The 10,515-nt window shown below is 32.4% G+C and overlaps 2 protein-coding genes across 2 annotated transcripts; both read right to left on the bottom strand.

Moving 5' to 3' along the window:
• Window positions 1-46: 46 nt before the first annotated feature.
• On the bottom strand, window positions 47-2,136 carry LOC140062257 (uncharacterized). The gene is made up of 4 exons (XM_072108389.1): window positions 1,824-2,136; window positions 1,276-1,398; window positions 832-942; window positions 47-175 (listed from the first exon to the last, which is right to left on the bottom strand). The coding sequence occupies exons 1-4, from the start codon at window positions 2,100-2,102 to the stop codon at window positions 77-79; spliced, it is 612 nt and encodes a 203-aa protein (XP_071964490.1). The 5' UTR covers window positions 2,103-2,136; the 3' UTR covers window positions 47-76.
• Window positions 2,137-3,929: 1,793 nt separating this feature from the next.
• On the bottom strand, window positions 3,930-7,282 carry LOC140062021 (fibroblast growth factor receptor homolog 1-like). Its single transcript, XM_072108063.1, has 8 exons — window positions 7,095-7,282; window positions 6,883-6,960; window positions 6,446-6,663; window positions 6,080-6,220; window positions 5,775-5,901; window positions 5,078-5,185; window positions 4,476-4,661; window positions 3,930-4,144 (listed from the first exon to the last, which is right to left on the bottom strand). The coding sequence occupies exons 1-8, from the start codon at window positions 7,158-7,160 to the stop codon at window positions 3,947-3,949; spliced, it is 1,122 nt and encodes a 373-aa protein (XP_071964164.1). The 5' UTR covers window positions 7,161-7,282; the 3' UTR covers window positions 3,930-3,946.
• Between the last annotated feature and the right edge of the window lie 3,233 nt (window positions 7,283-10,515).

The following is a 10,515-nucleotide window of genomic DNA, read 5'->3' as shown; positions in this document are numbered from 1 at the left end:
TTTATAATCATTTTCAAAAAAATGTAAAATAAATAAACATTTCTGATTGTGTTTAAATGAATGTTTGTTTGAGTGTTTAGAAGTATTTATGAGCTGTTGGTCTCCATAAGTCTGGGTCAACTTTACTGTTCACATATAGCGCCTCTTCTTCTACAGGATTCTTTGCCTCAACCTCCTAATAGAAGAAAATGAATGGTGTTATGTTTAATAAGAAAAAGGGAATTCAACAACAACGTCCTAGTCTTTTGATTCACAAGATATGTCACAAGACATACAGATATTATGTTCTTGTAAACAAAGATCAACATCTGGTAATCAATTATGACTGGTATTTCTATAGTAATCATAGAGCATGATAAACCAAGGAAATCCTAACAACAGGATTCGGAGATCTAAGGGTTTATCTGTGGCTGTGACACAATCGATTTTACGCCATTTGACAGACACCGCGCTCCGCGAAGAAATTATGTTCATAGTACAGTACTGTTAGTATTTTCTCGCAGCCAGACAGAAGATTAAAGGACTTTTACGAGTCCTATCTTAGCATGGTGAGCTTAGATTGTCTTGGATAAACTGATGACAATCTAGTTGTTCTATCTTGCACTGGGGTTCATTCAATTAAATCTCGGGCTTATGATTTCCATTGGCATACTTTTACCAAATTTATCAATTCCTCGGGCTTTACTGAAGTGAAGTTAGCATTTTTAAAGCTTTAAATAATACCATGCTTTTATTTGTAGGAAAAGGTTTCAAAAGTATACACAATTTAGTTTACGTTTATCCCCATTTTCTGACAAATTGTAGCCTTCATATCCTAACTCTTTCCCTCACCTTTGTTGTTTTATCTTCTGTTGCTAACTTCATGACATTAATGGAGGTGACATTCTCATACTCCACAATTTCATATTTCTTTAATTCTCGTTCCATGTGTTTATGTTTAACCTACAAGAAAATATAATATTCCACCAGTTTTCCACAATTGGACACATATTATTAAAGTTTATATATTGGCAACAATCCAATTGACTTTATAATATTAAAGTAGCTTTATAGGCTGCTAACAAACCACGTAGAGATTGTAGTATCATTGCTAGGGATTTAAGAAATACTTAGGCCTACTTGACAACTTGACCACCATACATAAGAGATTTCATTCTTATTTTGAAATATTCCAGAAAAGGAGTCGAGCCTACTTCAGATTGAAGAGCATTCCAACAGGATTATGTACAAAAATAGTTTTATAAAATTAACATAAAACAAAGAATGTTGACTTACTTGTTCGGTTTCTTCATTTCCTGTCGGTAGCAGATAACCTTCTTTATTCTCTTCTAGTTTTGATGTATCGTTGTCAAATAATACGTCTATGGCATTATCTTTCGTTGTATGCTTTGTAGAAATCTTAAATGAATATGGATCGTAATTATTTATGTTTAAGAAATTATATAGTATAAAGCTCATAATGGCTTTTTTTTTTGTATAACATTATAATACCGATTCTCCACTTGTCATAAAGCTAATGATCTCCAAACGAGAACATTAAATTATAGCACAACACACAACTCCTTAATCTTATATATAATAAGAGCTTTGTCTGTGTACAAACAACAAGTTTTAAATATGTGTATATATTTGACAATAAATGCAGCGCATTTATTCATTCAAACAGGAGAATCAAGTATTTTAGAGGAGAATCTAGTATTTTAAAGAAAAAATATACTGTAGCCATTATTCATAACATTGGCTTGCATTACGCTTGAACTTCTGGGTACCATTTTATCTTCAAAATCGAATATTTGTGACTTATTATTATTCTAGTAACTCACAAGTTTTTCACCATCTTCATCGTCTGGAAGTGTGTATCCTTTGCTATCTTGTCGGTAAATGTCTTCTTTTCCGAAGTATATATCATTGAGATCCTCAGCTTGAAGATTAGGAATACGTACATTCCGAGTGTCATCAGAATAAACCTGTTTTCCATCCTGGTCTTCGACGTCATCTGGAAGTGCATAACCTTTACTGTCCTGTCTGTAAACCGCTTCTTTTCCAAAGTATATGTCTTCGGGATCGCCAAGCACATTCTTGTCATTACCATTTGAAGACATTACATGTTGTTTTTCATCAACTTCTCTTTGATTATTTTTGACAAATACACTAGAATATTTGTTGTCAATGTTTTTTATTGATCGCTTCTTTTCTTTTGTTTCTTTTCCGAAATAGATGTCATCTCGATCCACTTGCTTAGGCTTTTGTTTTTCATTGGTCTCATTCTGAGATACTGTGCTCCAATATCCTTGAATGTCGTTCCCAATTTTAGAAAACTTACTCTGTGAATTAGATCAAATGTTCAAGATCTCTATCAATCTATGATTAGGAATATTATGGAATATGGTGGAAGTGCTTGGATTCCAAGGTTCCACAAGATTTTTAAATTTGCATGAACGTGTGCAGCAGCGAACCACTTGATTAGTATCTGATTTAAAAGGCACTGGAGATGTTGATAGGCTCAACATTCTGAAACTACTAACGTTGGCATACAGAAGAAAAAGGGCAGATATTATTAAAATATACAATATAATAAACAACATATATTTTTATTAAAAGCGATAGTCTATTTCGGAATTTTTTTACAAGAACACGAGGTCATTTTTTAAAGTTGTCAATGCTCAAAAAGACTGGAAATAAGGAGACTTTTTTTTAAATCAAGAGCAGTTGAGGATTGGAAAACCTTTCCACAAGATGTTGTTTGCGTTTTTTCATAAATAGATTTAAATCTAGGTTACAAAAAAACTGGTCCGATAACCATTTGAAATTTCGCCCTTATACACATGAAGAGTTCTCAAGAATGATCATGAGGGACATACAAGCATAGTTCTGAAAGTTGTAGATAGATATGCACATTTAGTGATATCACTCATCTTATGTATTAAAACTATGTTAACATAAGTGGTCATTTCAACTAAATACAATCTAACCAGGGAAGAGTATCTAACACTGATTTGACAATCTATAACGCAACAATCTGTTTATTTAGAAAGATTATTATTTTTATTCGATATTCGACATTGTATATTACCTTTTTAAACTCTATAGAATCATCTATAAGAAATATCAGTAGATATTTAATTATCCAAGCAATGTTTTTGAATATAATTTTTATTATATGGTTTACGATTTTACTATCAAAGACAATTTTTCATTCCAAAAATTCTTACCGGTCTTTCTTTAGTGTGAACTTTATTATCTTCATTATCATCATCTATTTCCGTATAACCATCTTTGTCCAGATTCATTTCATTTTCAAATATTATATCCCCATAATTTGGTGAACGATTATTTTTTAGAGCGCCATCTTCTGCTTCATCTATTTCAGTGTATCCATCATTGTCTGTTGTCGATGGTTGGTTTTCAAACAATACGTCACCTTTATTCTCATCTTCGTCTATTTCTGTATATCCCTCATTATCTTGCTGAATAAGTTCATTTTCAAACTGGATATCATCATTATTCTTGATAAAAACATCGTATTTTTTATCATGTTCATTATTTTTATCGTTTTTTAAATCCATCTGTTGAAAATAATACGATTTCTAATGATAAGGTCATATTTCACAATATGCGATTGTTATTAGTTACACAAACAACAATATTGATAGAAATAGAGATCTTTAAATAATACGAATTTTACGAATATTATTCAGGTTTGTGAAAATTACATTGCATACAATTCCACATAATAATGGCGTCATATGTTTATTTTCTAAAAACATGGCGCTCTTTAGATTGCTCAATATAAATAACATGATAACAAACCAAACTTAAGGTCACTGAAACTTAACGTCACAATTCAGAATTTAGAATAGGCTATACAATGTGAGCACGGTGGCTTCCAGAACTTCAACAAAAACTGTTTGGTTGTTTTGTGCGGTGATATGTTTGACAGGTTCTACTAATTTGGGTAGAAAGAAAAAGCAAACAGAGAAGGAAATTGATACGTTACCTTGGCTGTTTCTACATCAGTTGGTGCCATATACCCATTACTATCTTCTCTCATATATGGAGTGTCTCCCTTAGACTGTAGTGGCGGTAAAACGTCATATTTTGTATCTTTTAATGAATTAATCTTTCTTGCTTTATACTTATCGTCCTATAATAAATGATAAATAAAACAAAATTAGGACGAACTATGTAATATTAGCTTAGATTAAAGCCAGTCACACAAAACATTCAGTTGATAGTATTATTGCAAGATGCAATGCACTCCGTCTTAACAATAGTTAAGCAGAATCGTGGAACTTTGTCTATTGCTTGTGAAAACATTTTTGACATAACGCTTTTGAAAAAAGGGCATATGGCATCATATACACGAATCGGGTGGTTTAATTAATTAAAATGTTACTATAATATTATTTTCGAAATTCTCTTATTTCTATAGATATAACTTATTAATTACAAGTTCATAATTCTTTTCAAAATACCTCCTTTTCATCATTCTTCATTGGTTCTATATATCCCTCTTCTGGTTGCACCCAAACACCGTCGTTCAGTACAATATCACCATTAATATCTGTAGTGTATGTGGCTGACTGTGATATTAATATGTTCTCATATCCTGCATCTTCTTGTGACATATCACTTCTAGCATCTAAAGTATGATTCTCATTCTAAAAATTACGTAAATAATATTTAATTGTTTTAATGTTTTTTCTAAACTACTGTAGTCGGCATGTATACATATGAAGGGTCTCGCAACACATTAATTTGACGACGTATAGATGATATTCGCTTTCTTTGTTTGTTTTTTTCTATCTCTCCTTTATGTATATAGTAGATTTACGGTACCGAGAATGAAATGCTTGTATTGGAGCCCAAACAGTATCTTTTTTGTTCGTTGCTTTTTTCTTTGTAAAGTTGTACAACGTTTTTTCAGGGATTGCCCTTGTTTTACGTCCTCCATTTTAATTTTTTTTTTTTATGATTATGATGGAAATAAATATTGATTGATTGTTACAGATACAAATTGGACCCATGTGACCATTTGTTTACCGCAATAACGATTGACTGTTTCAACAATACATACCTGTGTGCTGATCGAAGAAGTTTCTGACGCAAGTGATTTGTCAACCAATGATATATTACTTCTTGATAACTGTTCCATTTTAGGGTTGGTCAACGTCACATTACCTGACTTTGATAATTAAATAACAAATATTACACAAAGATCATACTGTAGTTAAAAAAGCTGGTTCCCACTAGGACACAAGACAAAGAGTCCAGGTAGTTCGACCAATCACAATTGGCAAATCATCTGATCTGCCATCTGCCACGACTGGCCATATTACTTGCGCGTCGATGTTACGTGCGAATCAAACTTAGATGTTTCTCTGATTCTACAATTGATTGATTTTTGATTATAACAAACTCCGCATGACTAATTTAGTAAATGATAGATATTAAAGTAATGTAGTTTTAACATAGATTTTTATATAATAAACGGCTTTACCACGTTGAAACACCGGTTCTCGTCAGATCACCGAAGTTAAACAACGTTGGTTAGAGCTTTGATGGCAGACCATCTGAGAATATCGGGTGCTGTTATGGAGCTGGGGTCCCGTTCATTGCTAACTCTTATGGCAGCCCCTGAATCTAGAGATGTTTGGACCAATCAAGGTACCTTAAACAGTCCTGGCTTTTTTTGTATCAAACCTGTTAGTGGCGGTAAGTATCTCTGTTGGTTTCGATTAAAAAATATTAGGTAAATTGAACGGAGAGAACACCTCAAATATCGGGAGATAATCAGATACACTCTCAGCACCAATGAGCTTCTCGAACTCAGCGACAAGTTGTGTGAATGTTGGTCTTTTATTTGGATTTGTATTCCAACACTTCATCATAATTGAATAACTGTCGAAGAAAATAATGGAAATCATATTAGTTTAAGAATTTCCTTTTAGGCTGTATTGATTGTAGAATTTAGAACAATCGATAAACTTAGTTCTGCCTTTGTTGGTCTCATACAAAAATCAAATAACAACGTATCAGAGTGTGAAGCACCCAACAGCTAAAACTTATTGCTACTTACACCGAGTCTGGACATCCTACTGGTTGCTTCATTCGTCGTCCTGATTCCAGGAACTCAACCAGAGCTGACAACGATGGAATCAAAGGGTATGGTGGATCACAAAATGTAAATAATTCAAACAAAACTATACCATACGACCATCTGTGGAATAAAAAAAAACACACTTTTTAATTGTCAACTCTCACTGCTGGAGTTTTTTTATACAGTGTGTATTTTCTGAACACCTTTATGTAAATTACTATCGAATAATCCTTATGCACGGCGTAGTATAGTTTTTTGTTGTTTGAAACAGGTGGTCTGTAGTATACCGTACTATAGGTTGTTTCTAGTAAAGGTTTTAAAAACTTATGTAATTATTTAACGTACACATCACCCTTTGTGGTCAGTTTTCGTTCTCCTGTCATAGCCTCTATACTATACCATTTCCATGGCAACTTAGCTTCTTTAGTTAATCTGACGTAGTTGCTCGCATACACATCACGTGACAGCCCAAAGTCGGTTATTTTCACAACTAAATCTTCGTCAACTAGTATATTTCGAGCCGCAAGATCGCCGTGAACACATCTCTGTGACGCAATGTACTCCTGAAAGATGAGCGTTTACATTGCCAATTGCCAAAAATAATTGTAAGGTTATGAATGATTAATCTATTAAGCCTGTATGGTATACTCTATAAAGGTATATTGAAGCGGAGTTGGATCTCTGGAAAATAGGCCTACAGTAGAATATCACAGGTACAAACTATTAGGATTATTATTAGGTATTGTATTTTGTTTATACGGTAATTTTAGATACCTCCTTACCATTCCTCGTGCAATCTGCCTTGCCATGTTCAGCTGGTCTAGTGGTTGAATATCGTATATTTTCTCTTTCGGTGCTTTCTAAAATTTAAATGATGTGAAGTTAATTTGGAATACTACTCTGCTAAGTTCAAGTTGAACTAGTGTTTCTTGTTGTTGGCAATACTCGTACCAGGTTTCGTTGATTACATATATCAAACTGAAAGATTGGCTACCTTATTTTTTATCTTTTGCATAAACGAAAAGAGATCCCCGTATCGAACAAATTCATTGACCATCATGAGTGGATCGCTGGTTGTACAACATCCAAGAAATTTGACCAAATTTGGATGGTTTCCCAACTTTATTACTAAGCTGATCTCGTGAACAAAGTCCTCAATTTCCGTGGACGTAGCAAATTCTGTTGATTAAATCAACGTTAAATTGGTTAGACAATATTTTAGTGAAAGCGTTTTTTCTTTTTTAACATACATGGCCTGTTCAAGGCACTATTTTTATAACAGTATAAGGTGATTAAAGGAAAGGGTTGATGAATCTCATTGACATTGGTAAAATGAGACTTTCTCACGACTCGAAATATAGCATTGTTCACGGTACCGTTTGGTGATAGAAATGCATTATGATTGTCAAAACCGTTTGACAATAGTTTCGATAGCCTAATCACTATTTATATTGCATTCTAATAATGGCATTCTATACATTACGTTTTGGTACTTTTACCGCTGCTTCTGTTGGCATCCCATCAATTGTAGCACTACATTTGTAAACCTCGCCGTAATAACCACGTCCCAGCTCCTTTCTTTCCATCCAGAATATGTCACTTCGGGCTAATTCGTAAGCCGGATAGGCGATCAGAGTCGGTCTACGCTTACTGTGTTTCGGAATAATTACATCTGAAAATTCAAAATTGTGAATTTTGTTACGTTGTGTTATAAATATCACAGACAATAAATTCAACAGTTATGTGTATGGGTATTATTACAAACGAGCACCGATTCTTAAATTATCAAATTAGCCCAGTTGTAAAGTATATACCAGGTAATAAAACCCAAGGTATACATGAAGCATCATTTAAACTTTATACGTATTAGTAGAACAGTTTGAAATAATGACAGCCACAGAACTACTGCAGAGCGATGATGATGATAATGATTATTATCTTCAGTTTAAATAGTCATATGGTACATTTTAGGCCAAATGCATTACATTCTTATAATTATAATATAATAATTATACTGTACCATATTAAGCAAATAATACGCGGCCTATAATATTATTTTGCTGATAAGTGGCAATCGTTCTCCTCAAACATTGCCTATTTTAAAGTGTTATGTCACCACCTGCATATGAGAATCGTCTGTATAATAATGTTTCTTCAGATATACTTACCCAAATCTAAGATATCATCTTCGTCCTCTTTCCGAAGACGATCAAACCGTTCAGAAAACGACTTCCTGAGAAGTATTAGTATTACAGTAACTATCAGAACAACGCTGCCAGAAACGACTAGAGCTATGAGCAGGGCGTTTGATCCATTCACCACTGGCAGTAATGTGATAACTAAATGTAAACCATAAAATAAAATTTGATTTCATGCGTACTTTGAAAGCCATGTTCCGGTAAAAACACAACATTTTACGTACACGTTCAATATGACGATGATGATGGTGTTAGTGATGATGATGGTGTTGGTGATGATGATGGTGTTGGTGATGATGATGCGGCTATAATTGTTAATATCATAATCATTCGTTACCTGTTGGTGGCAATGTGATGAATACGAATTCTCGAAATAAACCTCGCTGGTTCAATCCATTTTCATTAACAACTGCACCAACCTAAGAAATGTAATGATTCAGATAGACAATATTATTCTTTTATTTACACAAAAATAAGTTATAAACATAAATAAAACATTATATATCAAGGGATGGGCAAAATATTCATAAATAATCAATTTCAGTCCCTAAACGTTGAAGAATAAATAGTTATTAAATAAATAAGGGCAGCCTTTCTAAATTTAATAAACATAAAACAATTTTTTTTTACTTTCTCTTAAATATATAATTATCTTAATTCATTCCTTTCTGTACTGTATCTAGGTCTATTTAGTAGTAATACATTCTGAGGAGGAACAATATACTTTGAACAGGCATGTTCGTTTTGGGGACCAATATTAATACGACACAAATGATTTGAAACAATTCATTTATTTCTTTAAAATGAGAAAATAATTTAGAAATGTTACTTTTACCTGCAATGTGTAGGATGTATTCAAAAACAAAGGTTCTTCAAACACCGTTATAACATATTCACCAGGATTAAATTCAACATCCTACAAATCAAATAAAATAGGGTTTGAGAATTATAGATATTTGATTTTCTTCTGGGAATTAGTTTGGACTTAGAAAGAGTAGCAAACGTGCAACATTAACAAACCAAGCGTAAACTTTTACTGATCGCGAGGAGATTTTCAGACTCGGATGATGATTACAGTTCTGATAAAACATTATAAGCACCTGAGATTATAGCCCGTATTCTTCATTTTAAACTTGATCTCAATATATTATATTACTTATTTTTTAATTCGTTAGTGTTTATTGCCTCACATCTTAACATCTTAACATTTCCATATTAAATTACTTATTATATTAATTGAAAATCAGTTGTTAAAGATATTTTCTTTTAATTGAGACATTTCAATATTTACCGTAAGTTTTATGTTATTCGTCGCCGTCTCTTCACCGAACCAGAATATTTGGTAATAGCTTAGAGGTGTAATTGCATTGATGTGAACTGGTTGTCGCCAGCCAATAGTAACTATCACACGGTCTTCATCATTAATCGTCATATTTGCTACCTCAACCTTAATTGGTTTGCCTGCATATTGTACGGCTAAAAATAACAATATTCAAATTCATTTTTTTTACAGAAGTAAAACTTAGACAAAGCAGCAAATGTCATAAAAACAAACTGGTATGTTTTATAAAGTTTGTTTCGATTAAAATCTATTAATTATAGTATTAAATAATCAATTTAGTAAAATATTAAAATGAAAGTATGCTCGTCTTACGTTGTGTTTTACAGAAGTCAATACTCCCTGTTTCATCATAACAATCTGAAAAAAAAAACCAAAGCGTCAATATTAATATCAATAAATATCAATAAAGTTAAATAATAATAATAAATACCTTTTATTTGTTTTGATAATTTTATAATTTGTTATTACCTGGAGAGTCTGGATAATTTCTGATATAAGGTCCTCTCTTTGTTTCTAATACTTCTGTAACAAACATCTATAAACAGTAGAAAATACAAACTGTTTAAATATTGCATGTCGAATAAACAGTAGTAAAATAAGGTTTGCGTAAACTAAAGTTACATCAAGAAAACTCAACTTTACTTCACTCTGTTTACTTTTGGGAAAGACGTTATTCCGCAAACCTTAGGCCTAATCTATTAACATTTTCATTCGGCCTACATTTTTTCTTTCTTTAGTATTTTCCGAATATGATTATTTTGTCATATTCTTCTTACTACAAGATTTTAATTGCAAAGAAAGTGTATAATTTGTCACGATGCATATATTACGACAATTAAATTAAATTAAATACAATGTCAATATCTAACATTATG

This window comes from Antedon mediterranea, chromosome 11 (assembly GCF_964355755.1).
Source record: "Antedon mediterranea chromosome 11, ecAntMedi1.1, whole genome shotgun sequence".
NCBI lineage: Eukaryota > Metazoa > Echinodermata > Crinoidea > Comatulida > Antedonidae > Antedon > Antedon mediterranea.
The sequence above is the reverse complement of the archived record's forward strand: the minus strand, read 5'-3'. Positions and strand labels throughout refer to the sequence as shown.

Coding starts and splice junctions, on each gene's coding strand:
- LOC140062257 (XM_072108389.1), bottom strand. CDS start 2,102: ATGTCTTCAAATGGTAATGACAAGAATGTGCTTGGCGATCCCGAAGAC. Junction 943..1,275: donor GAAATGAAGAAACCGAACAA/GTAAGTCAACAT, acceptor ATTTTCTTGTAG/GTTAAACATAAACACATGGA. Junction 176..831: donor CAGAAGATAAAACAACAAAG/GTGAGGGAAAGA, acceptor TTCTTCTATTAG/GAGGTTGAGGCAAAGAATCC.
- LOC140062021 (XM_072108063.1), bottom strand. CDS start 7,160: ATGATGGTCAATGAATTTGTTCGATACGGGGATCTCTTTTCGTTTATG. Junction 6,664..6,882: donor GGCAGATTGCACGAGGAATG/GTAAGGAGGTAT, acceptor CTCATCTTTCAG/GAGTACATTGCGTCACAGAG. Junction 5,902..6,079: donor GTAGGATGTCCAGACTCGGT/GTAAGTAGCAAT, acceptor TTTCTTCGACAG/TTATTCAATTATGATGAAGT.